The sequence below is a fragment of the Endocarpon pusillum genome (assembly GCF_000464535.1).
Source record: "Endocarpon pusillum Z07020 unplaced genomic scaffold C660493, whole genome shotgun sequence".
Classification (NCBI taxonomy): Eukaryota; Fungi; Ascomycota; class Eurotiomycetes; order Verrucariales; family Verrucariaceae; genus Endocarpon; species Endocarpon pusillum.
Genome location: NW_006913438.1, coordinates 25,617 through 52,107, shown reverse-complemented (window position 1 = coordinate 52,107; position 26,491 = coordinate 25,617). Strand labels below are relative to the sequence as shown.

The window sequence follows — 26,491 nt, the reverse complement described above, 5'->3', positions numbered from 1 at the left end:
AATGCCTCCCGGTAAACGGTTGTATGCTTCCGGGGCCTCTTTCGGCTACCCTCAACCATAGCAGGGGCCGTTGAGGGGAGGGGGAGCTCATCTTCCAGGGATACCCTAGGGCCTGCAGTATCCTTCTCCGCCCACTGCCTCTGTTCGTCTCTCTCCATTGCCTCTACCGCGGTCATTGCTCTGCGCGTGGTTTTGTCATGGTCCTTGAAATCGCGCCTCCACCCAGGCTTCTTTACCTGTTCAGGCAACTTTGTTAGCAAGCCTGCCTCACTCTGGGCCTGTTCAGCTATCCGTATGACCTGGGCGTTGGCCTGAAGGATAGCCTGATCCACACGGGCCTTAACCTCGCCCTAGAGGTTATCTCGGAGATCAATTAGCTTCTGAGCGCTCTGGGTCACCTGATTCCGCGGGGGAGAGATAGGCAGGGTGATAGTGTTGATAGAGGGCTGCCAGTTACTAAACTGAATAATAGGGCCAAAGATTTACCACCGTGGGTGATAGAGAGAGCGAGGGATAGGCAGTCCGTTACGGTAGGGCCCTTGGAGATAATGCCTACAAGGCAGACCGTAGCGGAGGAAAAGCTCGCATTGACAGGGAGAGGCAGAAGTAAGAATATCTTGATCCACTTGATCCTTAGTGTTCTCTCATTCAGAGGCAGTCAACTCTACGGCGTAGGTACTGATTGTACCTGCTAACTAGGCAAAGGCTCGCTTGTCAAGGGTCCTAGGGAGCTTAAGGCCACTCTCCGTCTCCTCGTTAGCGAGTGCCCTGAGCTTCTGTCGAATGGTGGTATTTAAACGGTTGGTGGCCTTAGCAAGACAAAGCTGTGGGTTGAGGATCTCCTTCATAACTGGATGAAGGCTCTCACAGCGCTGATTTGCATAGCAACCTAAATTCGGATACTGTTTGGTATAGAGGCGGAGAAACTGTGTCTCTTTTAGGCCCCACGTACGAAGAACGTACTCAACATCGCTCTGAGTGAGCAGTGCTGTCAGCCCAAATCGCTGTTGAGTGACCTCCGCTATAGTGTCTGCCTTACAGTACCGCCAGAACTGTTTAACTACCTCTTCGCGCTGATCCTTTGTATATCCTCCTTTTAGTAGACGTGCCTTAATATTCTGACTAATGTGCCAGTTGCAGAACTGAAGAATTACTGTTGGTAGGTGGTTTGGAAGTGAGGATATTATGCCTGGAGCTTAATTAGAGAGAACGACTCTTGGTGAGGGTATCTCGTCTATAAAAATGAAGTCCTTGTGGCATTCGAATATAAAGTTAAAGCTGACTACCGCCTTAGATTGAGCAAATGACTAGCTTATAAGGAAGCTATAGCCTATATTTGTTATCCTTACCATAATGATCAGCGTCAAATTCAGAGCGTTAGTAGAGAACGTGCCATTTAAGAGTAAGAGAAAGTCAGTAATAAAGCGCTAAGCAAGCTGAATTTGCTCGTCAAGAGAGAACTAAATCTGCTATATTTAATGGCTAATAAGCTCGCTAGCTTTGTTATACTTGATATCAGCTCTACAGGCGTATCTGAACCCTGCCTTATCAAGCGTATAAACAAGCGCCTCAAATTCGTTACAAAGCTTACTAGTTTTCTGCTTGTGATGGAGGTTATAGTAGTCAGTTTGAGAGAGGCTGAGCCCTTCTTTACTAAGGATCTGCTAACTAGTTATGTAAGGAAGATATAATGCTCTGTAAGTTAAAGCTTTGTTTAGTGCCTCTAAATATTCCTCGTTTAAGCGGAGATGTTACTTATACTGCAGAGGATTAATAGCTATAGGGTGGTTATGCTCAGCACTAGTAATACTTAAAACAAGAGCTTTTTGAGCGGATCCCTGTTTAACATTTTGAAGAGAGAGATAGGCTCCCTAAAGGCAATTCTTCTGCTGTATATAGGTGCTCTTGCGCTGCCTCTTGCTAATAGGCTTGCCCTCCGGGTCGTACTGTACATAACGTTCAAGCCGACAATTGTTTTTAGTCTCGTTACCGTGATGGACACATCTGTACTATATGCGCACGCGTTTTGAATCAGTGCTACCGCTGACCTTGACCACAGCAAAACCCTTGCTTAGAGCGTATCCCTGTAGTCGACGTATACAGCTCTCCGCGCTTTCGAACTCCTCTCCCGCTTGCAGGGGTGATAGGTACGCCTCTGGCAGAGCTTGAACGATGGTTTCAAGCCTATTTCGAGCCTCCAGGGGGCAGAGGGGGTGTGCCTGCTAGGGAGTCATTTCGGAGAAGATCAACACCAAGAATTGCTATACAGAAACCGAATTAGGAGGCGGAAAGCGCGCAGAAGAGCTGGTTTTAACAATTTTTATTGTACGGGCATATCAGTATTTTGCACGCACCGAAATTTGGTGGGTCGGAGATACTTACGTACCCCGAACGCCGACTGCCAAGAGTTGGGGGAGTACCATGGTACTGTCAAATGGTACTCCCCCGAAGCACTCCGGTAGTGACTGGGGACAATGGCGTTTCACATCCACGTTTGCTTTCACGTTCGGGTTCGGGATCGGCTGGGAATCGAGCAGGGGAAAGATCGAAATCAGTGCAAATGGTCAATTGTCTACTATCCTTGTTCACAAGCTGTCTTGAAAGGAGTTAAGCGAGCTGCAGTGAGACAGTGCTGCAGGATCTGGCAGATAGAGTTTATCTGCTTATCCCCATTTGGAAAGTTACGCGAGAATGCTCCACTAAGTTGATGATTTTGTTGGGCTCATTTCCTATTCTTTTGTTGCTTTCCAACAACGAATTGACGGTCATCAGTAAATGCGGCTAAACTTCAGACACGGGTGTGTGACCGTGTGTCTGAGCACACTCTAATGCAATCGAAAGCCTGATGCCGTCCCGTGAGGCCCTTTTTCAGTCCATTGAACGAAGCCGGCATCAGAGGCGCTGGGACTGCCATGCACTGAAAAGATCGAAGACACCTTAGGATATCCATGCGAAATAGTAACACCGCGTATCATGAAGCTACCTATCCTCAGCATCAGTAGGTTCATTTTTCTCTGCGCAGCAACCTCACTGCGAATATATTGGGTGCGCCAGAAACGTGGGTTGTCGGATAAAGCATTCTTTGGGATCCCCGGAGATGACATTGGTAGGGAGGAAGAAATAGTTCGCACCAGAGCCTTGCACGCCCACCGAGCTCCCCCGAACACGGCCCACGTGCAGCATCCTGCTCGGCTCCCGTTGAGGACGAAGAAAATCAGTGCATAGATGGAATGCACCTTGGTTGCAGCCGGTTCTTTTCCAGGATACAAAATCCGAATTGTACTCTGCTCACCAGCGATGACGACTGAGGCTTGCAATGTATCAATATCATTGGTGCAATACTGACATGGTAACAGGGATCCAAGTTGCTGGAACTCGGAACTGATCTTGCATTAAGTACAGGCAGTACAGCATGGGTGGCACTCAATCCTAGTGTCCCATGCTATTGGAAGATCTTGGTTGCAGGATGGAAGCTTTACACGATCTAGTTCCCCTTTCAGAGAACAACTTCGGAATTCTCAGGAAGTGCCATGGGAAAGGAATAGCCAGAAACATGGACAGCACTGTCTCTGAATTGGCGTTTTATGATGGTCCTTTGTGTTGTTAGTTGCTAAATAGGCAGAAAAGAGGACGTGGTCGTCGTTCCTACCGCTTAGGTGCCGTTTGGTGCCATTCCGCAAGGTGACGACACACTTTGAACATGCAAAACATCTCTCATCCTTTACCGAGTGTGTTGTTGTGTCCAAGTCCAACGTCTATTGCGACTTGCCTATGGAAGTAGATATCGAGGGGATGACGCTGTTGCATCCGTGGTGGTCAGCAATCACGCTGGTCTGATGTGGACCAGTCGCCCCTACCAAAGCACAATATCTCAGTATCTCGTGCTTCGTTTATACAACAAAACACTAAGTACATGCCACTTGATGCAGCCGCTGTGGCGGCGATCCACAATGAAATAATATCTTCTCCCTACTGGCTCGTGTCAACTTGTGCAAGATTTCTGCTTGTGCAGTTTACACTACTGCAATTTCAACACTTGCAAGATTGCATCGTGTGTATTTCTGTTTCTCTGTGCAGCTACTTCAAGCAAGGGACGCGCTCATCTCCCGTAGTCTGATATCCCCGAACAACCTGGGAGCTGTGGAATGCGCCCTTGCTGAAGCTCAGACTCCACCTCATACAGTGTGTGCGCACAGCTGTAAGGAATGACCAGCAACCTTCAGACAGCAAAAATGGCAGGTGAGCATAGCTTTCTTTTCATGTCTATCTTTCCCAACAACTTCTTGGGAAAGCTTATCCCTCATCACTTCGGTGTACCAGCTTGACTGGACAGGTGGAAAAGAACGACTATTATGGCCGAGGATGGTCTTGTGCTCTTATGAGCTATATCATGACAGCCTTCCTATTCACAGTCCAATGTCACTTGAGCAAAGAGGCAACTGTGCGCAGCGTGCCTAGCCGTGATCAGCCTTTGGCAACCTGCTGTACCACTATAGTGGACGGATATGACTACCAAGGATGAGCTTCTGAAGCTCACTTGAATATCTGCGCCCAGTTTCAAAGTCGTGGAACTATCTACAAACTTTTTCAACTGCTTTGCTGTTGTATATACTGACTCGCAATCATATAGTAACAACAACCTCTTCTACACAATCAACAGTGCACATGCGCAAACCAGATTCCAGCCAGGAGCAGGGTCATTCTTCTGCGCCGATGAGCAACAAGGAGGTGGCAAACTGGGACGTCGAAGCACAGTCTCTTGCAAGCCAGACCACAGCCAATGCAGAGGAGCTTGAGACCCTTCCACCAACTAACATCAGTGCTTCTTGTTGCCCTCCAACCTTCCCCGAATCCGTTTATGCCACTGGGTTAAACGCCTCAACATCCATCACCACGCCTCTGGAGATCGAGTGTGAGTTGCCACGACAGAAGCATGTTCCGGTACTTCGGTCACTAAGATGGACATTGTTGAACATATACCATCGACTGTGTCTTCTGGTGCTGGTACCCAACCTTATCTTCATCGTCACATCAGCAGCACAACACAATCTGTTCAATATACCGCTGCCAGACATGGCTACCGCAGTGGCTGCCAATATAACTCTTGCAGTCCTAATGCGACAAGAACTGGTTATCAACCTGCTGTTTGCTTTGGCAGCCAAATGTCCTCGCAGAGCGCCACTACGAATCCGAAGAGTCCTGGCCAAGATCTACCATATGGGCGGAGTGCACAGCGGAGCAGGAATTGCTGCTACGGTATGGTTCACCTTCTTCAACGCAGCGCTTCTTTGGCGTTGGCGAACCAATTCTATCCCTGGTCTGTCGACGAAGCAATTTCCTCTGCTTGTTGCGTTTACAATAGTCATCGATGTGTTCCTCATCTGCATTGTCGTCTTCGCCCACCCTAGTCTAAGGCGACGAAGTCACAACACCTTCGAATTTGTCCATCGGTTTGCAGGATGGTTGACGGTGTTCCTCTTCTGGGTCGACCTCTTCGTGCTTACGGACGTGCTCGAAATGGCAAGAGAACCTCCTCGGCCGCTCGGAGCAGCTCTACTTCAGAGCCCGGCCCTCTATCTACTCATCATCGTCACGGTCTCTCTGATTCTCCCATGGCTTCGCTTGCGCAAAGTCCCTATCCGCGTCGAACATCTTTCCAACCACGCATCGAGATGGCATTTCCAACACACGAACGTGGAACTATGCTCAGCATCCCGCGTCACAGACCGACCATTGTGGGAGTGGCACTCGTTCGCAGGCATTCCCGAGCACAACGGCACCGGCTACTCGGTCATCGTGTCCAACGCCGGCGACTGGACCAAACGCATGATCCAAAACCCGCCCGCCCAACTCTGGGTCCGCGGCATCCCCGTCCGCGGCGTGCTGCACATCGCCACCATCTTCCAGAAAATCGTCGTCGTCGCCACCGGCTCCGGCATCGGTCCGGTCCTGTCGCTGCTCACCGCGCGCGATCTCCCCTGCCGTGTCCTCTGGTCCGCGCGAGACCCGATCCGCACCTACGCCAAAACCATCATCGACGAGGTCTTCGTCGCCGATCCCGCTGCGCTCATCTTCGACACCAAGGCCATGCATCCCAGCAATCGGCCCGACCTCCTCAGGCTGGCGTACGGTCTGTACAGAGAATCGAACGCCGAGGCCGTCTTTGTCATCTCGAATCAGAAAGTCACGGAGAAGTTGGTGTATGGCTTGGAGTCGAGGGGTGTGCCGACCTTTGCGCCGATCTTTGATTCTTGAGCGGGAGACGGAGGGTTGGTTGGGCGTGTCTTTTGGCGTTTCAAGGCTGGGGAGTACGCTCCGGGGGGAGGGATGTTGCTTATGGTTGAGCTCGTCGTCGTTCACGTAGCTGCGGGCAAGGAGAGGGATGGGAGGGAGGATGCGCTCCAAGATATGCCGCTTATGCCATAAAGAGACAGCTCAAAGTATGTATGAACATAGCAAGGTTTTCAATGCAATACCCTGTATTGACTGGTTAGTATGCTATCGGTGCTCTCTTTACCTTCTACTACACACGCCCATCGCGATGAACACCAGTTCAGTTCATTCATCAGCGAACATCCACAACCCCATCTCTCCCTTCCCAATCCCACTCCCACTCTCACTCCCACTCCCATCCCCCTTCCCCTTGACGCGCGGATCGGGATTCTTCATCGCCTCCCTCCACCGCGCCTTGACCTCCTCCCGCTCCCTCCTCTCCGCCTCCATCCGATCCTCCTCCCTCTCCTGCGTCGCAGGGAAATCCACATTCCAGAACCCGGGCGGACTGGGGGCGCGCTGATGCACCGCAGATGGGCCGTGCGCGCTTCGAGGAGATGGGACGCGCGCTCGGCGACATCTAGGCCTTCGTAGCGGGCGGCTCCGAGGTAGGACTTTAGCGCCGCTTCGTCTTCTGCCGTGAGGGTTGGGGTGGGGGATCGGTTCGTTGTTGTGGTGGTGGTGGTGGTGGGAGGCAGGGTTTGGGCCAGCGCGGCGAATTGACGGCCGCAGCATTCGGGTCGCGTGCAGCCGGGCAGGCGTTTGCGTTCGGATTGGTTGCGCACGACCGAGGTGTAGGCGTAGCTGAGGTTGTGGTTTGCGGCCGGGTTGAGTTTGAAGTGGGTTGGGTTGAGGGAGGAGGGCGGGAGGGTGCGGTAGGGTGGGTGGGAAGGAGTAGGATTTGTAGTCTCGTGAGCAGAGGAGAGCGCGGGGCTGGAGATGGAGCTCCAGGTGTGATGTGGGGTGCGGGTGTGCTCTTGGGCGCTGTCGCTGCGGATCTTGGGCCGGTTGCTCCTGACTTAGGTGTGCTGGCGTTGTCGATGATGCGATCTTGTTGTTTGTAATGGTGCCATCTTGGGTGAACGGCGGACGTTTCTGGGGCTCTGCCCTTGTGCTTGGTAAGCAGCTCTTGCGCCTCGTCCCACCATTCCCAATCTTTTTCTTCTGATCGGAGTAATTCGTTGAAGGGCGTTTCGCGGCCTAATGTTTTGTTCAGAGTTGCAAGAGATAGACTTCTATCCATCTCCTCAGTGGTCTTCCTCGATATCTGTGGCAAACACTCCCTGGATGCCGGTGGCCTCGTCAGGAGACTGTCGAGTCGTCGATGCACCCCGGGACCTACTAGACGGGGGCTACAACCGCGATTCGTAGACGTTCTTCGAGTCTTTGTGGTGAATTCTTCACCGTCCTCAGCGATGGTGGGAATAGCCTCGACGCCTCGGCTGTCCTCATGTTTTCTTTTCCTGGACTTCAAATCAGATGACAAATCCGCCTTTTTCAGTCCCCTTCGTATATTGCCATCGATCCGTCTGAGTGGCGTGGCTTGCCTTGCATTGATGTTCACTGCTGCACGGCTGTTGTTTGGTTGGTCCACCAATGATATTGGCTCCTTGAATGACGTAGGCTCGCTTGCTGCTCGCTGCGAAGCCATGGTCTCTAAGTCAGCACGATTCTGCGGCACATTCTCTTCGAGCGGCGCTGTTGTCAGGAGTGGTCGTGGCCGATGCTTCCTCGGTGATCTTGCTTCAACCCTTGACGCCGAAGGGTCCAAGCTTTCGTGAATAGAGGATTCCTGCCTCGTGAACTGCGGAGGTTTATCCATTACAAAGCTCGTGTCTGGATCACTCTTAATGGTGACAGGTTCGTTGGCATTGCCAGCCGGTATATCCCCATGGGAAGCGACATCCCTTGCCGCTCTTTTCTTGACCGAGCGAGCTCCCAAGAACTCAGGAGTGTCGGAAGACGGAACATCATCTGCTGGAGCCTGTTCTATCGCACCAGTCGCTGGTCCTTCCGAAGGAGGGGCAGTTGAATCTGACCGTTGGATTTGAGGTAGCGAGCCTCGACTTGGGGCTCTCTCTATGCCTGTGGACGAATCTCTATCAGAATGAAAGCCTCGCTGATGTTTCCTCTGTATGGATGGAAGCTCCGGTGATAGAATGCGTGGCTCATTTCGGAGATGTGCGTCAACAAATGATGATTCAAAATCGGTGGCGTCTGGCGGCTGCTTCGTCAATTGTGACTCACTTGAGGCTTGAGAGCCCTTCCACGTGATGCTGCTGTCGGCCTCAGCTAACTTATCCAAGCTCCTTCTTTCTTCGGATCCGTTTGGTGGGAGCTCTGATTCGGCGGGAACAGGGCCGATCTGCTGCAGCGACACATTCCCTTGAGCATGAGCCAGGCCACCAGCGTGATCTCTACTCTCCGAACGGTTTCCTCGAGCATTTGACCTGTCTTTTGCATGGAGCCGGTTCAGCGATGTGTCGAACGTCCTCGTCGCGGCCAATTGTGGTGAGCCTGGACCTGGACTAGAGAAGTTATTCCAGCTTCTCAATTTCTCTCGTTCCTTTCTCAGCTGCTTGATAAGATCATGCTGGTTTGCCGCCGCCGTCACTTTTAAGCGCTCATGCTCTTTGTATAGATCGTTATGTTTCTCAATCAAAGCTTCCAGCCTTGTCGAGTCAACGAACCCAGATGTGACTCGTAATGTTGTGGCTTCTTCCTTTAGAAGAGTATTTTCTTCCTCCAAGCGAGCACTCTCCACATCCTTGGTGCTAATGGCACGCTGCAATGTCTGCACCTCCTGTCTCAACAGATCGCATTCCTTGGTCTTGTCTCGCAACTGCTCTTCCCACACCTGGAAAAGGATTGCAATACTTCCGTTGACCAGCTCTTTCTGCCTCTGAACAGTCTCCATTGATGCGAGTGCCTAGCCCTGCCCTCTCAGCTCACCACGGTTGATCAGTTTCCATCGCTGTCAAAATTGTTCCATTTTGTAGTATCATCATAATCGTAGTAGTATTGAGTTCGTGTCAACGCGATCTACACTAGTCCTATTTTGGCCTATCGATAACAGCCAATGGGACGATGTTTAATGGACGGCTCAGTGTGCCGCTATATGGGAATAAACGCCTCCCCGCCGCTTTAAGCTTGCTAATGTTAAGGCCAAGGCCGACATATCTTGGCAATCATGAACATGACTTCAAGTTGCAGAGGCGTTGTACTTCATCTTGAATTTCTGGCATTCGCCAGCTGTACTTGTGTTCATCTGTAACAAGATGCCAAAGAGGAGGCGGCTTGAGGAAGAACGCCCTGCTCAGCCGGCCAAGAAGCCTCGTTTACGCTTCGACTATGATATTTCCCTCTTGAGTGACGAAGTCATTTTGAAGATACTGACATACCTTCCCATTTCAGACCTAGCGACGTGCCAGCGGTAGGTGCTTCGGTCCTTCTTAATGATTTCACTGATTACATCAGGCTTTGTCATCGTCTTCAGCGACTCGCTGGCGATTCCGAACTTTGGAAGGAGAAGTATTATGCGCGATGGGTCAGACCACGGGCATTACGCATACCAGGCTTGAAAGACACGATCGCTTCTTCGGAAGCATTTCGATACTCTTCCAAGCTTGCGAAATGGCTGAACGATAGGCATCTCATACAGGAGGGCCGCCGTACAGATTGGAAATGGCAATATCGTCTCAGGGACAATTGGTGGAGAGGACACTGCAAGGTTCGCGAAGTTGAAGTGGCTGTGCCTCCGGCGCCCTCTGTATTTGTCAGAATCTATCGAGGCGTTACCTTCACGGCGGATGCGAAGAGCGGCTTACGAGCCTGGACTACCAAAAAGAATCCGTTGTTGATCGCTAGCCTGCCTTTCGGCGTCGATACGAAGACAGGATGGCCCGAATGCCGTCCGACATGCCTAAGCATCGACACCGAATCCTCCACGAACACTGATGTCTGTGTCGGATTCGTTGATGGATCTTTCAAAATTTACCGGCTTAATGGGGGAGAATTCTACTCACGATACGCTCACGCACCATCAAGCAATGGTGCAATATCCGGCATCGCAATGTTCTATCCATACATATTGACTATTTCTGACAAGAAAATATTGTCTCTGTATCGATTTCCGTCCAAGGACCATATATGCAAACATTTATTGGATCCTCACCTCCTTGCATCACTGCAATCCAGCTGTGTGTTCGCACCCATATCACTTTCAATCCGACCCAGTTCTGGTGGCCTGGTCGCCACTATTGCATATGCACTTACTCGACTGACCTCAGGTTGGTCTGTTGGACTGCAAGAGCTTCGAATGACCAAGGACGGCGAAACACTGGACTCACGACTCACGTCTTCCAGTGAAGAGGAGATCACCGCTTTTCATTCGATCCAGGACCAAGATACCACAGTCTCGGCCAGAGCGGCTGCCTCGCAGCCATTTGTACTCCATCCTGAATCGATGGCACGTCCCACAGCGTTGTCGTATTCTCATCCTTACCTTTTAGCTTCCCTACCTGACAACACCTTGATGACATACTTGGTCACGTCGAATGCGGACAAGCTTGAGATCGCCCCTGGTCGAAGACTTTGGGGCCATACATCTTCCGTATCTGGAGTGCGGGTGGGTGATCGAGGAAAAGCGGTTTCCGTAAGCCGACAGGGGGACGAAATTCGAGTGTGGGAGCTGGAAGATTTACTATCGTCGTCATTTCAGCAAAGAACCAGCGTTTGTATACAGCCGGAGAATCCAGATCTGGGAATCATCGCTGATGCCATCCGACGCCGAGGGGATGGGCTTAGCTTAGCCTGTGGTGAGATGGAAGTGGAACAGGCAACCTGGAGAAAGTGGATAGGGTTCGATGAGGAGCAGGTCGTGGTTTTGGGAGAACGGTGGAGACGGCAAATATTGTCATGTTACGATTTTACCTGAGAGCTACATAGAGATATAGACTCAAGACGAGGCAATATGACAGAGCCATGTGCATACGTAGCAGGCGGGCGACGGCAAGTGCTGCAGCTGGCCATTCATCAATTAGCACGTACGCTGCAGCCGGTGATATCATCTTGCCAGACCCTGCATGCTGGAAACGGCACTGGGAATTACTGGGCCTGCAGTGGGGCCTGGTAGAACCGCCACTGTTGCGGTGTGACAGCGCCAACAATGCCGGCAATTTCAGACTTTCTGTTTACTACGTGCTGCTGATTTGCCAGAGTGCCGGGTTTAATCTTCCGGTGGTTATGTAGGTAGTAGGAACTTTTCTGGCCGGACATTTAGGTGTGCTTTAGGTGTGCTTTAGGTGTGCTGTAGGTGTGCTTTAGGCGTGCTTGCAGGCATCGGCCCGCCTATGAGGCCGAAGCTTGGACACCCGAGGAACGCACAACTCGCAAATCAATTTTTGCTCCACACCCAAAATCTCGACTAGCGCATCCGAAAAACCAGCGTCACCCGCACCCCTCTCTTTTCCTCGTACACACTGCTCCCTGCTTCGAAACTTCTCCTTTCTCCAGCTCACCAGAAAAGGTGCTCTTCGCAAGTTCAGAGACTATCTTCACGAAAGCGCGTTGGTCGATATCCAATTCACCCAACCTATCTTCCCTTCTCGGTATGTTTCGTCCTGCATTATGCAATTATCAACCCCAGGACCTTCACTCAATTCAGTTTGGGCACTGACTGAGCAACCCTTTACAGAGCAGGAACTTCAGTCCTTAAAGGTTGACACTCCCATCATGGACTACCAAGGTGGAGGCGGCCAGTCTCGCGGCTGCTTCAACTGTAAGTTCAGCTCTTCTCACATTCTTGACTCCAGTCCGCACATCAATTCTCCTGGGCCCTACCATGGACTGGAGCGAGCTACCGATGGAACCGTGGCTGGGACATCTTTGAGCTTGTGGATACCTTGTGCTTCGCGGCACTTGTCTAGCAGCATTATGGTTGTCACTAGAGCGAATGGTCGCGCCGATCTTCAATGATCCGCCCTTCACTTCGCTTTCAGCCAAGCTCGAGGCTTCTGAGCGGGTGTCTGCTTGTTGAAGAGCTATTCGTTGTGGCCCAATACTTCTATAAGGTTGTTGACTGAACTACGTTACTTACTTGTCGAACAGGCAACTCGCTGGAGCATCAGGTAACATTCAATGGAACCTGATCAGGTCAAAGCATTAACCATACAAGGCCCGTGATTGTCCCACCAAAGGAAACCCGAAGTGGTAAGTTTACGATCCTGGGTCATAAGATTCGCAGCTAAGCTGACATTCTTCAGCTACAACTGTGGTGGTGAGCTCTTCCGACTTGCTGCGTTTCCTGTAAGACAAGCTCACGTGATCAATAGGTGAGGGCCACGTCTCCCGCGAATGTACCCAAGCGGCAAAACCCAAGTCCTGCTACCGATGCGGCCAAGAAGGTCACGTCTCCCGCGAATGCCCAAACCAAGAGTCTAATGGTGGTGGCTGGGGTTCCGGGGGTGGCGGCGGCGGCGGATACTCTGGCGGTGGCGGAGGACAAGAATGCTACAAATGTGGTAAAGTTGGACACATCGCTCGCAACTGCAACGAAGGTGGAGGAGGTTACCAGGGTGGTCGCGGTGGGGGTGGCTATGGCGGAGGCTACGGCGGCGGTTATGGCGGTGGTCGAGGAGGCGGTGGTGGTCAAACTTGCTACACCTGTGGTGGATTTGGACACATGTCACGTGATTGTACCCAAGGCCAGAAGTGCTACAACTGTGAGTGGCTCTCCTCGGCGAGATTCAAAATGAACACTGACAATGCTTTAGGTGGCGAAGTTGGTCATCTCTCCCGCGACTGCCCGTCTGAACCCTCGAGCGAGCGCGTCTGCTACAAGTGCAAGCAGCCCGGCCACGTCCAGGCGTCTTGCCCCAACTAAACCCCATATTACGATGATTGGCATAAACTCGATACCCACTTTCCTTGAATGATCAGCTTGGATCATTCGCACATGGCATTTGCAGCTGGAACAAGCCATGCATGCTTCTCCATTGCGAGCTGATGATATGGCTTTAAGATGACTCTATTGCCGAAAATAGGCCTTTTCTTGACCTTGGTACCGAAGTGACGGACAAGTTGGGATGGGATATGGATCTGAAACAAGTCGAAGAGAGGAACGACTCCTAATAAGAAACCATGATGTTGTTCCTCCTGGGATGGTTGTCGAGGTCCAGTCATCTTGACCAGACGGCTCGAGAATGAGTCGACCAGATTGCTTCTTTTGCCCCTTATGATGATGAATATGAGAGAGGCGGACAGCTGACACCAGTCATGCTGTCTGTTGGATTGTGAATGCTGAATTCTGTGAGTCTGCTGCCGAAGAGGTGTATATTAGTAGTCCAGAAGATTGTGAAGCTGTTGTGTCTCAAGCAGGCGCTTTGATGAGATACACAGTACATTGGATTGGCTGGAACATCTATCGCTGCACTGGCGCTCATTGCTTCTAGCTTGTCATCGTGGAGAGGCTGAGCTTGACTCGTACACTAGCTTCAATAGTTTATATGTCGTCCAGTCGTCTCAAGTCGTTACAGCTCTGCTTCCGATCATAGCGTCAGTGGAAGGGCAAGGCCTCTGTGTGTCCAGTAACTTAGTCCCACCGCTTGATGGGGACAGCAATGCTCAAGTCTCCGTGCCCCGTATACTCCAGTAGAGGATTGAGCCGATGTCGATCCTGGTGAGGCAGTACCGGACCAAGTACGACTACTACAACTTGAATTAGCAGTCATCAATTACGTAGTGTGCTTCCGCCCGCTTCAGGTCGGGCGGAATGGTCCGCCGGGCTCCACCAGTCCCAGTCCACTAACTACGAGTACTAGTACAGGTACTAACTAGTTAGTACAAATACTAGCACTTAGAGCCGGAGATCAGAGGGATTAATTGACCGTTGCATGCCTGGATTAGCAACCCTGCGGGCGGGATTCTCAAGCATCCGCCCTCTCTGCTTCGTATATATAAACAATATATAATTAACGCAGCACTTTCCCTCCGTCCCAGGGTAGAAGCATTAGCGATCACCACCATTCAATACTGAAGAGGGCTGAATATGTCCAGTCTCATATCTGATCACCAGCGTTTCACTTGTGGGATTTCGGGTCCCGTGCCGTGCCGGTGATGGAGGAGTATTGTGCGAAGAGGTATGGGGCGCAGCGGGAGGAGGTTAAGAGGAAGGTGCCGTATAAACTTATCCCGTGGGTTTACCAGTACGTTGGATTCTGGGTCTGCTGGGTTGGGCGCCCAGGGTGGTCTTGTTGGTGGTGGAGGAGCGGATTTTGGTCTGGATGTTCTCTCTCGGGTTACAGAGACGACATTTCAGCATGCACAAGGGAAGGAGGAGGCAAAGCAAACATGAACGCGAGTTTTGCTCTCTTGACATCCGAAACCCACCAACAAGATCTGGCCATCTGGAATTAAGTTAGTAAACCAAGTCAAGTCCTGCCTGGCCAAAGATAAATTCCAACTCCAGCTCCAGCTCCAATTCCCAACCGATTGTCTCTCCCCTTCTAACCCCAATCGCTGAATTCCCTCGCTCACTCGCCCTGGGAACGCAGATCGTGCGCCTTTCCAAACAACTGCTAACCTACATCCAATCACCCTTCCTCCTCCGGGACCTCACACCATCCTCACAGATGAACAAAATCCCCTAAACCTCCCAGACCAGCACGAGGCGAAACCAGGGTACTTTTATCCATCAATTCAAACAAAGCAAACCGGGGCCCCGATTTGCCTTGTTTGACTGATTTTTCAAGTCGAGTCAAATCTTAGTAAGCAATATATTACTAGGATTTACCACGGATTCTTGCCAGATCAAGTGTCCGCCAAGACTATTATTCTATTAAAAATATTCTTGATTTAGTATCTCAAAATAAGAGACTTTTCTGTCAAGACTTCATTTTAATTAATCTTTGACGAAAGCACTGGTTTGATTTGATTTGCCAAGCATTTGATTTGATGGACACACCGTGACTGACGAAAACGGGGGTAGGGACTGGCGGTTTTTCTGGCTTTGTTCACTGCGTGTCGCTTTCTGGAGTTTCTTCTTCGCTATGCACTGAAAAGAAAATGGGTGGAGGTTTGGAGTGCTCTTCGATTCTGTTTTATCCCTCACACGGAGGCATTGTGGCGAGTACAGATTCATTTTCACCTATTCTTCTCGTGTATCCCTTCCCTCTGCCGTGAGATGGGACAAGGAAGTTCAATCTCAATTTAATTATTATGAATATAGGGCGCTTCGATTCCCATCATGTGCGTCCTTAGCGCTTTTTGTCTTCTCGAGTCAGAACGGTTACCTTACCTGTGACCGTACCAAACGCCAGTAGGTATTAGTGGTTTTTCTGCTTCGCCGCCCTCCTTTCCGCAATAGTGTAGAAGAGACTCCCATCGTAGACGCGTCTGAGATCCTCCTTCTTCATCTCTCCATCTTCCGGCCAGAGCATCAGATACGTAGCTCCCCCTATAACACCACAAGTCAGCTACCTCAGACACCAAAATAGAAGATTCGCGCTCCAAGGGTGAAGGTGCCATACATTCAGCAAAGGCATTCGCCCACCCAAACGGATCGCCATGCAACCTCTGCCCCTTCAAGGCATTCCACAAGTCCCAAAACGACAGCGTATCCTTGCCGGGCTGCGCATACTTGGCGAATATATCCTCGAATTTCTGCGGGATGAAGCGGCCTTCGTTGTCGTAGGTATCGGTATCGCTGCCGTGTTTGGTTTTGTGGATGTTGGCGCTGTAGATGCGGAAGAGCGGGTCGGGGAGGTAGGTGGGCTGGGTGGGGTAGGAGAATTGAGCGTGGATGACGATGGCGGCGATGGTCGAGAGGACCCAGTTGAAGCCGAGTTTGTGGAGGCCGATCAGCGTGTCGAGTGGCCAGATCACGCCGTCACGGTCGGGATCAAAGAAATCGACGTGTTGTTGCAGGACCTGGATTGATAGGTCAGGGTGAGAACCTGGGTGGTCGGCTCGACAAGGGGAACTGAGCCACGAACTGTTTGGTGCTGATGGCGTGCTGCCCAATCGTCTTCTTTTGTCCCATCGGGATGCTCTGCTGAGGCAGCAACGTTCGCGCGTGCGGTGCCTGGACGGGTGAGTTGCAATCGTGATCAGGATTCCAGTTTCTGCTACTGACCTGCATGCTCAAGGCGCGTTTTGGTAGCATCGGGAACGAATGGCAGCCGTTGCTGGGTGACTAGGACTTCAGATATAGTGCGGGTAAATCCGTATTCAGACTCATCGTCGACTGTATCACGCTCGTCTCTATTCAACAGTTTTGGAGGGCTCGCATCCAAGATGCGGCCGGGTGCCATATTTCTCTCCACTCTCTCAGGTCTGGTGGGAAGAAGAAGTGTACTAATCGAAGAATCCGGAGTGACGAGATATACTCAACTCGTGCATGCCTCAACTCAAACAAACGAAAAGGTTAAATGCTGACGTAAAGAGTAGGTGACCTCATCGATTTCATCGTCTTGCATGAGATAGTTGCACAGCAGCAGCAGCAGCGTATCATTGGATTTGTACATAGTCAGACCGACTTGGTAGAGTTATTTCGAGGCGTGATTCATGTATCATGCCCGAGGGTCTCTTTGACAACGAGGTCTGGTTGGGATAGTTCTACGTAGTATGCTATGGATGGATGCGGGAGCAAGATCCGGCGAGCCATTAGCCGACATTTAGCCAGTCTGCTTCTTCAGCTTCGGCCTATAATACACCCTGTGTAGTACGAGGTGTCCGCCAAGAAGTAATGAAATGCTAGATTTGACGGTGATGTAAGATACAGCATCTCGTGTTTTTTTTCACCAAATTTCTGGGTGTTTTAGTATTAATTACATGTCTAATACACCACTCAATTTGCATACTTCTCATCCACAAAAAGATCGAAGAGACATACGTAAGAGCACATCAAATAGGATAAAGAACCTCTTGAGCGCCCTGGGGCCGTCTATGAGGCATCTTTGAAGAAATAACCCCAAGAATTTGTGCGACATAGCTCTAACAAGGAGAGCACAAGTTCAGCTCCAACGGAGAGAATCTAGGCATCCGATTCAGTCAAATAACCCCGTCGACACATTATACCTTCTAGGGCAAAATCCCATTACTTTTTGTCAACCTGCTGTGCAGAGTACGTAGAGAAGCAAGTTGATCGACAGCTAGGGGGGTAGAGAGCGTAGATCTAAGTACAATTGGCTGTGCCATGCTCTGTAAAGCGAAATTAGAAGCGAAATTGCAGTAGAACTTAACCAATCAAAAGCGGGCGATACTAGTCCGCAGGGATAACGCATATCAGACCTGACCAATAGGCCCTCTCAGAAGATCAACACTTCTGCACCGCACCTCGTACACCATGTACATCTGCTACATACGTCTTCACCAGCGCTTATAGTCCACTCTAATCGATGCCTACCATGTACTGTACGTTTTGAGGCCTATTCGCCGTCGGTGACTCAAGCAGTATCATACACCGTCTACTCTCCTTGCCCGTGCCCCATTGTCAGACTTGCCTTCCCTTCCGTCGTGATCAAGGCGACAACCAACAGGCCCCATCATCTAGTCAGGGATCTGGCAGACGAGCCAATGAACCAAGTCGCGACAAGCCAGCGCATCCTCAAAGCTGCAATGTCCCCTTCCATTCTGGATCCTCCGTCCAAGCCGGCACAATGACAGATTCTTCAGTGACTTTCCCCCTTCCACTGGCTCATTGAATCTCTCCAGAAGATGGCTGTCAACGACAACGGAATGGATCCACCGCAATGCAGACAAGTCGCTGCTACCACCATGCATGACGACAACGGTCTCCGGTCCGACGAATCTCCATACCTGCTCTCTCGCGGCATCTCGACCCCAGATGCAAGATGCCGAGTTCTCTGCATTGCGCATGGCTGCCGCCGTCACTCCGGAGTATCTGGTGTTGTAGTGCGCCATGGGCACATCTGGTCTGACCAACGAATCAATCAGCTTCTCACCGGTGAAGAAGTCGACCACTGTCAGTCGGATCAGCTCCGTTTCTCCTGATTTCGCTGTACCCATTTCACAGTCCAACGCCACCGCCTTTCGCTTGGCTGCCGTACGGAGGAAGTCTCCGAGTCTTTGTTTCTGACGTCTCGGACGCGGTGTCAGATACTGCTTTTCATCGAGACGCTCTGGTTCTGGGGTCGGATGAAACATCCACTCGCGTTCGAGTTCGCCTTTTGAATAGCTTTGCGCTGTATGGTATTGGTGAGCGGCACAACCCTCGGCGGCAACATGCTGCTGGCAACATGAAAAATGCTACACCCTTTTCTCAGCTTCAGATGCGGTGCAGGAACTTTAGGCGATTACCTTTCCATACACTCTGCCAGGATGAAAACGACATGCTAGTTTGGGGGGATTCTTGGCTTCTTCTACCTGAACATCGGCCACGGCTTGTGCGAGAGCCTCTAATGCTCCGTCCGCCAAGCCTTTGTCGATATTTCTGTCGGCTGGGTTTGGCGGACAAGGGGATGCCTTATTTTCCTTTCTGATGATATCTGGCTTGCCAACATTTTGTGTCGGCTTGGCCTTCACTTTCTTTGGTTTTGCAACACGTGCTGAGATATGGTTAGGTAAGAGCTAGGTCAGGTGTGGAGGGACTTTCGCACCACCGCAATATACGCATCGTTTCTTCGACTCAATCACCCCAGGCTCAAGAGGCTGTACCACATAACCGGCGGATCGTAGCACCTTCTCCGGTTCGACAAGGAGCTGTATTTTCTCCAGATAGAGCGGTGTCTCTTCAATGGTCGACCACATGGCTCTCGCAGATTGTTTTTCACGACCTGTTGCTGCTACTTCGGTAGTTGGAGGTGAAATGAGAAGTTCATGTTTAGCTCGCTGATGGAATTTGGAAGAATTTGTCTAGAAAACACTCTTTCATTCTGTGGCGCGGATAACCGCTTCCCTCCTTTACACTGTGAGGTGCCGGATCACATACTATTCCGTGTCCACCACTGCAGATTTGGACAAAGCAATGGCCCATTCGATCACATTGCTAATGCTACATGCCGAATAATCTCATCAGCAGAATAGCTAAAAGTATCATTCCCGTGCCTCTATCCAATCCTCACCCATGGCGCACTCATAGAGTAGCACTCATCAATCGATCCTTCCAAGTCCCCATCATCAATAATCAATAAATTCCCGATTCGACTTGACCACCTTGAATTGGTACCAGCTCCATCGTCACATCCGCACAGCTGCCAGGGATCGGGTACGCGAAGTATGCATACCTCCAAAACAGCTGTGGCACCCCGTGGATCCAGTCACAAGCTATTGCATAGAGGAATCAGTCATACATGCTTAAGAAAGAGTACCAGAGCCACGAGTGGAGACACGTACCCATCCATCCCCCATATCCTGCATCCCTGTCGCCCCATTGAAGAGTGTTGTCTCCAATCCTGAACCCCGCGGTACCCTGGCCGAACCTGATGGTCACGGGTTCCCAAGCTAGGATCATCAGATCAGTTTAAACTATATTTCTCACTCCGTTTCTCTGCCTCAACCCGCGGACGCCCAAGGAGAAACCTCAATCAAAGTTGGTCGAAGGTGGTGCATGGCAACTCACCGTCATGATCAGTATCCAGGCCTAGATCCAGACCCCATGTATGCGCAGGGTCCAAGTTGAAATACTGATGCGTGTCATTGAAATAGCCTTGGTTGGCGTTGGTGATGTTCGAGTTCAGGATCACGTCGTTGACACCGAAGCTTGTCTGGGATGCAATGGCGAAGAGGCCGTTCTTGTCGCTCGAAGAGTCCAGAGTGCGGGTTTGGAGGTAGTACGCCGGGGGCGTGTCTTGGCGGGGAAGAAGAGCGGAGGCCAGGACGGGTTGCATGATGAGGAGAGAGGAGCCAAGGGACAGGACAGCAGCAGCAGAGAGGTGCATATTGCAAAGTGGTTGATGAGTACGGCTGGGTGGCCGGATTGCTTGGGTCCCGAGTAGAGATAACGTCGCTGCGACTGACCTCAAATGAGAAGAAGAATGGAGAGCGATCTGGTGAATGAGAAAAGCAAGTCCATAAGGTGAGAAATGGAACGAATTTATGGGCACCGGCGAGGAAAGATATACCAAAACAAGAAGGAAGGTACGATGCACTCTCCACTGTGCAACCGTAGTCATGCTCAACGCCTCAATTACAAATCCGGCTCCTCGCATAACCACCGTGGAGTCCTACATCTCGTCACTGACACCACACCTTCATCAAATCTTGACCGCGACCAAAGTCCCACTTCAAGCCAGGCGCTCTCGGCAGAAACTGTCATACTGTGTACCCCTGCACGAGAGCCTCGAGCTACAGCTTCAAGTGATGGCGGGTAGTACAGAGATGCGGAACCGGCAGGGAACCGGGGACCGGATGAGTGCCGCAATGCTCGGCAGTTGAGGAATAGAACAGGCAACTTTACGTCTGACCCTGAGATGGATGGCGGACAGAAAAGATCTACCTTGAGGTTTATGGACGGTGGGTGCAGGCAGCTCATGTCCTGTACCAGAGATTTCGTGTTTCCCGTACAAGACTCAGGTACATCTGGGGGAATTGGATTAAAAATCATAGAAGACGGTTTGATGGAAGAAGCATAGTAATCAAAGAGCTTTTGTGGGCTTGGCACACCAATTTCTCTTGAAGGAGAGCACAATGCAGTACTGGTAGAGAGAAACAGCTGCAGCTACGCACTGATGTATACTGTATCACGAATGACAACTTCTAAATTGGTCATGATTCAGATGATCTCCGTGCTCGGGTGCATACATGTTAAACCACAATAAACCCATTCCGACGTCAAAAGTAGACAAACCAACTATTGTTCAATCAACGCCTTCCCTTTTCCATCTCCATTGACATCTTCGTCGTCCGCTGTTGGCGCCCGCAAGTGCAGGGGCCAACAGATCGCCATCATATCTTGTAGGCACAGCGGTATTAGTCGCCATTTTGTTTCTGCCACCAACCCTGGACTCTGGCAATTTGACGGCCTTGGGCTTCCACCCGTTCGATCTGGTGAATTGGCATTGGTTTTTCCATCATTCGGAGAGCTCGCTTGCAGGCTTCCTCTACCTGTCTTCTTCTTTTTCCTCTCAATCTTTTCAGGCAAAGGGACTTGCTCGTACACCGAGCAACTTATAACATGACACCATTTCTGAATGACAGCTATTGCGTGGTCTTCCTTGACATCGAACCATTCGCCATGGCCGTGGCATTTCGGATCAGAACCCGGACATTGTTCTAACTTCATTGCATACTCCACGAGCTCTGCGTGGATTAAGCGCTCAACACGGTGAGCGTGATCGACGGGGATGAGGTCTTGCCCTCCCAGGGGATATATCAGCTTGTATTCTCTATAGCACCTCTTGTGCTGCTTCATCCTATCAATGATGTCCTTGGTTACACCAATTCTCACATAGTTCTTTGCTCGACTGTCCTTGGCCTTGAAGGCGTAAATGTAGCCGCTCGGTATCTGTTGAACTGTTAAATCTGGGCAAAACGCTTGCACAATGTAGAAAAATGCTGGTAACATCATTTCTCTGTTTTTTGTGATGACCCTTTTCCAAACTGCATCCACAGGGCCTGGAGATGGAGTCCTGATCAGAGCTGTCGATCCAGATCTGAAATGTCCCGCTGTCTCTGGTAGCAGGCTGCTAATCAGAGCGCTTGATATTGGTCCGAGCTTCCTCTCCGGTGAGGCACTTTTCGATCTATGACTGAAAGAGTCGTCCTCGTTGTCGGATTCTTCCTTGATTGGTGAAGAGCTACCAAAATAGTCACCATCTTCCACCGTAGGGTAAGGTCGTGTACTGATCTTTTGTAGGGGCATGTATGGAGCTATTTGTGATGATGCAGAAGAATGGCGGTGAGAGTCTTCCTCACTAGAAATTGTATCGGGACGATGCACCATGATTTTTGGCGAAGCCAACCGCAGGGTGTATGATGCTGAACTGTTCGTGATGGGCGCAGACGAGTCTGAACCGTGGAGTCTTTGAAGCTCAGAGAGTTGCGGGCCTCGAATGTCTGTTTCCTGCATACTAGCGGACTGGGTGCTATCCTTCTCCAAAGTGCGAACCCGCGTCTTCTGCCGAGAAGGTGTCATGAACTTCTTACTTTCCACTAAGGGGCCAGTCCTGGGTATATCACTGGAAGTGCGATTGCGCAAGCGTTGGCTACGCCGAAGCGGCGGTCGATGGACAATTCCGTCAGACAGATGGACCTGTCCATCGAATTGAGAACATTGGGCAGAATAGTTGCTCCGTGCAGACACGGTAGCTGGGAGCCCTGCTTCTTGAGCGGGAGCTGATGAGGCAGCTGCGCAAAGCTTGGAAAGAAACGAGTCCTCAGTGGATACTGTGGTTGATTTTTGGGGCTGGCTGGTTTTCTCAGTCGGACGTGTTGAACGTGCCTCATTGGCAGGTGGTGGACTCAACGCGTGAATCGATCTGGAGGAGTCTAACCACGCATTCGCATGTGGACTCGGAGCCGGTTGCTTCACTCTGAAACCAAAAATACCAGTCTTCGAAGATCCCTGCCCTGAGGCTGTGTTGGTGGTTGTACTCGACTTTGTCGCTGTAGCTGCTCCTGCATTGCGCCTAGTCTCTATTTCCAGCTTCTCCTCGAGGTCTGTTGCTAGCTCCCCTAAGGTAGCTGGGTTTAATGTTCCGCTGCTTTTGAATGTCTTCCGCAAGTCAAACAAGGGTCTATCCCTGTCAACAATCCTTTCTTCTGTGCTTCCAGGCCATGCTCTGCCGTCGGTGTCTTCCACTCCAACCCCGAAGAGGGAAGCGGCTTGACCCTGGACTTGTTTCTCAGACGCTGGAGGGTTGCGGTTGACTGGAACTGAGTTCTTTTGGGAAACTGTCGAATCCGAGCAATCTGAGCCAGAAGGTCGTTTCCCTCCTTCGGTCCTCAAGCGGGGATCGTTCCATGGAAAGGTGACTGTTGCCTTTTTCTTGTAGTGCATACTTCAAATTTAGTGACCTTTGTTAGACACAAGAATCTGACGAGAAAGGTTCCTTGACTCAAAAATATGTAGACAGGCTCTTGAATTATCATATGAGGTTTGGGGACGAAAAGTAGAACGACCTTGACAATGATAAAATCACGTACGACAGCTTCAGGCTCAGTTCTGGAGACTTATATAAACGTGAGCCAGACAACTATCGACGGAGTATCAATCTTCGGCCCCAGCCCCCTCCTCCAAGCCATTCCAAAAGGATACCAAATACCAGGTAGAGAGCATTGCCGAGTGAGCACTTGTCAGCCTGGAGGTTTCATGTTCCATGCAGGGGATGTGTAATGATCGAAAGTCTGAGTCTCCTTTTGGACTTGTAAGAAAAGCCCACCGTGATAAGATCAAGGTGAGTTCTTCGCGATTTTCGAGTTGCCCAACACCAGCAATGCTTTCCAGCTTCCATCATTCCTCTCGTTAGCGACCCAAGGAATTGGCTGTCGCTTGATGATCGATTGCTCGATATAGCCGTGGATGGGTGAATGTTCTTAGTACCGTGTATCGCCTTGTCTCACCATCAGTGGCGCAGATATATGCAGGAGTATCACAGTGGGGATATTAGCTTTGTATGCGCGTGTGCGGCACAGCAAGGTTGAAGCTCGCCATAGCCACAGCCTTCAAATGGGGGCTTGGGGACTTCCAGCTGAGAACTAGACTGCTTGATCGCCTCTGTCTTCCATGATTCACCAGCTGGACCGGGGTCTCACTTCTTACCCTTCCTCACGACAGGACAATCGCAATGGTGTCGATTGAGAGGGCAACCAAAAGCAGACAATAAAACAAGTCTAATGACTCGGTCAGAACCACTCTTCCCTACAAGGCAGTCTCTGGCATCTGAGCTACTAGAAATGACTCGTTGGACCCTAACAAGCAGCAAGACTGAGCGTCAATCAACCTTCTATCGAGCTTGCAAGTGCTGACTAAGCAGAGCCGGCTCAGGCGTGCACTCTCGCCCCCACCGTTGTCGGTATCCTAACCGACTACTTCGTATTGTATGTACGTGATATCTTTTGGCTCATTCTGCACAACTGAATTAGTGCTTGCTCGTATTTTCTTTCAAATAGAGCTAAACTGATAGTTGATAGTATCCCCTCCGTGCCCGATGCCTCAATTAGCGCGTTTGGTGAAATTTAAGCTCAAATAAGGTCGCTCACAGGACATCGTCTAACCAGCATTCAATGAATATATTATCAGACAAATCATTTGACAAGTGAGTTAAAGCTTTGCTCTTGAAGACACTTATTCCCGAATATCTATCAAAGGCGTTCGAGCAAGCAAAAGTTGTAGCAACATCGAAATAAGGAGATCGACGACGCTAATTGAGGCATTCTACACCCCCTGTTCGGGCACGGAGGGGATACGCTCACAGCACGGAACACTCCGCCCCGAATGGTTATTGATTGCCAGTGGCGGGCATTTATTATCGGAGTTGTTGGAGTTCGCAATCAGGGGCCAGAGGAATGATCTTTTAGGAAATCAAATATATGAGTAGCAGGGAACATGAGAGTACTAAAGGGCATACTGTTCAATATCCTTGTTTCGAATGAATTACCAAGGGTTGGCAATGCTATTAAAACTTCAAGTTAGCAGGAGAAGGCCCTCTGAAAACCGTTAGTTATGCCCAAATTAACATCAATGTGTGCTTAGTATCAGCCTAGCCGTGATGTGGTCTAGGTTACACATAATTATGCAGCTAAACATCTGAAATCTAACAGGATTATATGATTCCAGATGCCATTTTCTTAAAATGAGAGCCAGATTATGGCTAAATTATGGTCATTTGAGCCTCCTGACCATCCTTAAAATAATAATTAATTCACTAAGGACCGATACCACGTCATTTTTCACAGCCCATCCCTTGGTAAGAAGTTCTACCACCACGATCCTTGGCAGAATTGCAAGTGAGGGTATGACGTTTTGCTCTACTTCGTAATTTGATTACCAATCAGGTATCAGAGACTCTTTCCTGTACTTAATCGCAGAAAGAGTACCAATCTTCCGGTCGATGCTGAGTACATTGAGACTGATTACAGCCTCCAAGGCATCATACCGTCCTCGCTGTATTGCATGCTCATTCCCGTCAGTCCTGTTCTCTTCCGCTGTTTTACCTGAGCGCCGGTGGCTAGCCAGCATGGCAGGCTTAGATGTGAAGATTCCGTTGATGAAAATGCCTGACGGCTTTTCCATACCTATGGTCGGTCTGATATCCTGGCATCGTCGTCGACGAGGCGCCTCGATCTGATGCCCCTTGTCAACTGTGATTGTGGTTGACAATTCTCAGCTTGGATATGGCACCGGCACAGCCTGGTACAAAAAAGATGCCAGCTCTTCCATGGATAAGTCCCTCATCGAAGCAACGACCAAAGCAGCGCAACTCGGTTACGTTCATCTCGATGGCGCCGAAATATACAACACCGAACCAGAACTTGGGGCAGCGATCAAAGCCAGCAAGATACCGCGGGACAAGCTCTTCGTCACCACCAAAGTTACAACGAACATCAAAGACATCCCTGCAGCAATAGACGGAAGTCTTAAGAAATTAGGATTGGACTATGTGGATCTCTACCTCATCCACGAACCATTCTTTGCCCAGTCCGACGAGGAACTCCAACAGAAATGGCGAGATATGGAAGGGGTGAAGAAGAGCGGAAAAGCCCGCTCCATCGGCGTTTCGAATTATTACAAGCACCATCTCGAAGCAACATTGAAAACCGCAATCGACCCTCCAGCAATAAATCAAATCGAGTACCATCCTTACCTCCAACACGGCGATCTGATATCATATCACCTCCAGAAGAACATCGCCATCTCCGCCTACGGACCCCTAACCCCAGTAACCAAAGCCCAAGACGGCCCACTAACCGACTACCTAGACAGACTAGCCCACAAATACGCCGTCAGTCCTGCCGAAATCCTACTGAGGTGGTGCTTGGATCAGGACATTGTAGCCATCACGACAACGAGCAAAGAGCAAAGAATGAGCGACTACCTGCGAGCGCTGACATTCAAGCTCACACCGAAGGAAGTGCGGGAGATCTCGGACCTCGGCAAGACATATCATTATCGCGCATTCTGGAAGAAGAAGTTCGCCGAGAACGATCGGTCGTGAGAAAGAATACTATAATTACCACCAATGTGATTGGGCAGTGGGGGTGCACGCACGAAAAGCTTCGATGGGGAACCTATTGAGCATTGACGGACTGCCTGCAGTGT

The 26,491-nt window shown here is 50.5% G+C and overlaps 8 protein-coding genes across 8 annotated transcripts; 4 read left to right on the top strand and 4 right to left on the bottom strand.

Annotated features, from left to right (window-relative positions):
* Positions 1-4,665: 4,665 nt before the first annotated feature.
* Positions 4,666-6,255, top strand: EPUS_08464 (uncharacterized protein; the record flags this gene model as incomplete). The annotated part of the gene is made up of 1 exon (XM_007787323.1): positions 4,666-6,255. One exon carries the CDS (start codon positions 4,666-4,668, stop codon positions 6,253-6,255), a length of 1,590 nt encoding a protein of 529 aa, XP_007785513.1.
* Positions 6,256-6,558: 303 nt separating this feature from the next.
* EPUS_08463 (uncharacterized protein) lies at positions 6,559-9,190 on the bottom strand (the record flags this gene model as incomplete). The annotated part of the gene is made up of 3 exons (XM_007787322.1): positions 6,559-6,792; positions 6,852-7,263; positions 7,293-9,190. The coding sequence occupies 3 exons, from the start codon at positions 9,188-9,190 to the stop codon at positions 6,559-6,561; spliced, it is 2,544 nt and encodes an 847-aa protein (XP_007785512.1).
* Positions 9,191-9,551: 361 nt separating this feature from the next.
* EPUS_08462 (uncharacterized protein) lies at positions 9,552-11,209 on the top strand (the record flags this gene model as incomplete). Its single annotated transcript, XM_007787321.1, has 2 exons — positions 9,552-9,706; positions 9,751-11,209. The coding sequence occupies 2 exons, from the start codon at positions 9,552-9,554 to the stop codon at positions 11,207-11,209; spliced, it is 1,614 nt and encodes a 537-aa protein (XP_007785511.1).
* Positions 11,210-12,006: 797 nt separating this feature from the next.
* On the top strand, positions 12,007-13,208 carry EPUS_08461 (uncharacterized protein; the record flags this gene model as incomplete). Its single annotated transcript, XM_007787320.1, has 6 exons — positions 12,007-12,052; positions 12,382-12,401; positions 12,449-12,483; positions 12,537-12,579; positions 12,606-12,995; positions 13,047-13,208. The coding sequence occupies 6 exons, from the start codon at positions 12,007-12,009 to the stop codon at positions 13,206-13,208; spliced, it is 696 nt and encodes a 231-aa protein (XP_007785510.1).
* A 2,388-nt stretch (positions 13,209-15,596) lies between these two features.
* EPUS_08460 (uncharacterized protein) lies at positions 15,597-16,583 on the bottom strand (the record flags this gene model as incomplete). Its single annotated transcript, XM_007787319.1, has 4 exons — positions 15,597-15,727; positions 15,801-16,200; positions 16,266-16,354; positions 16,406-16,583. 4 exons carry the CDS (start codon positions 16,581-16,583, stop codon positions 15,597-15,599), a joined length of 798 nt encoding a protein of 265 aa, XP_007785509.1.
* Positions 16,584-17,820: 1,237 nt separating this feature from the next.
* Positions 17,821-20,171, bottom strand: EPUS_08459 (uncharacterized protein; the record flags this gene model as incomplete). Its single annotated transcript, XM_007787318.1, has 6 exons — positions 17,821-18,540; positions 18,592-18,839; positions 18,891-19,146; positions 19,460-19,557; positions 19,627-19,734; positions 19,853-20,171. 6 exons carry the CDS (start codon positions 20,169-20,171, stop codon positions 17,821-17,823), a joined length of 1,749 nt encoding a protein of 582 aa, XP_007785508.1.
* A 911-nt stretch (positions 20,172-21,082) lies between these two features.
* Positions 21,083-23,230, bottom strand: EPUS_08458 (uncharacterized protein; the record flags this gene model as incomplete). Its single annotated transcript, XM_007787317.1, has 1 exon — positions 21,083-23,230. The coding sequence occupies one exon, from the start codon at positions 23,228-23,230 to the stop codon at positions 21,083-21,085; it is 2,148 nt and encodes a 715-aa protein (XP_007785507.1).
* A 2,179-nt stretch (positions 23,231-25,409) lies between these two features.
* Positions 25,410-26,387, top strand: EPUS_08457 (uncharacterized protein; the record flags this gene model as incomplete). The annotated part of the gene is made up of 2 exons (XM_007787316.1): positions 25,410-25,472; positions 25,560-26,387. The coding sequence occupies 2 exons, from the start codon at positions 25,410-25,412 to the stop codon at positions 26,385-26,387; spliced, it is 891 nt and encodes a 296-aa protein (XP_007785506.1).
* Positions 26,388-26,491: the final 104 nt, after the last annotated feature.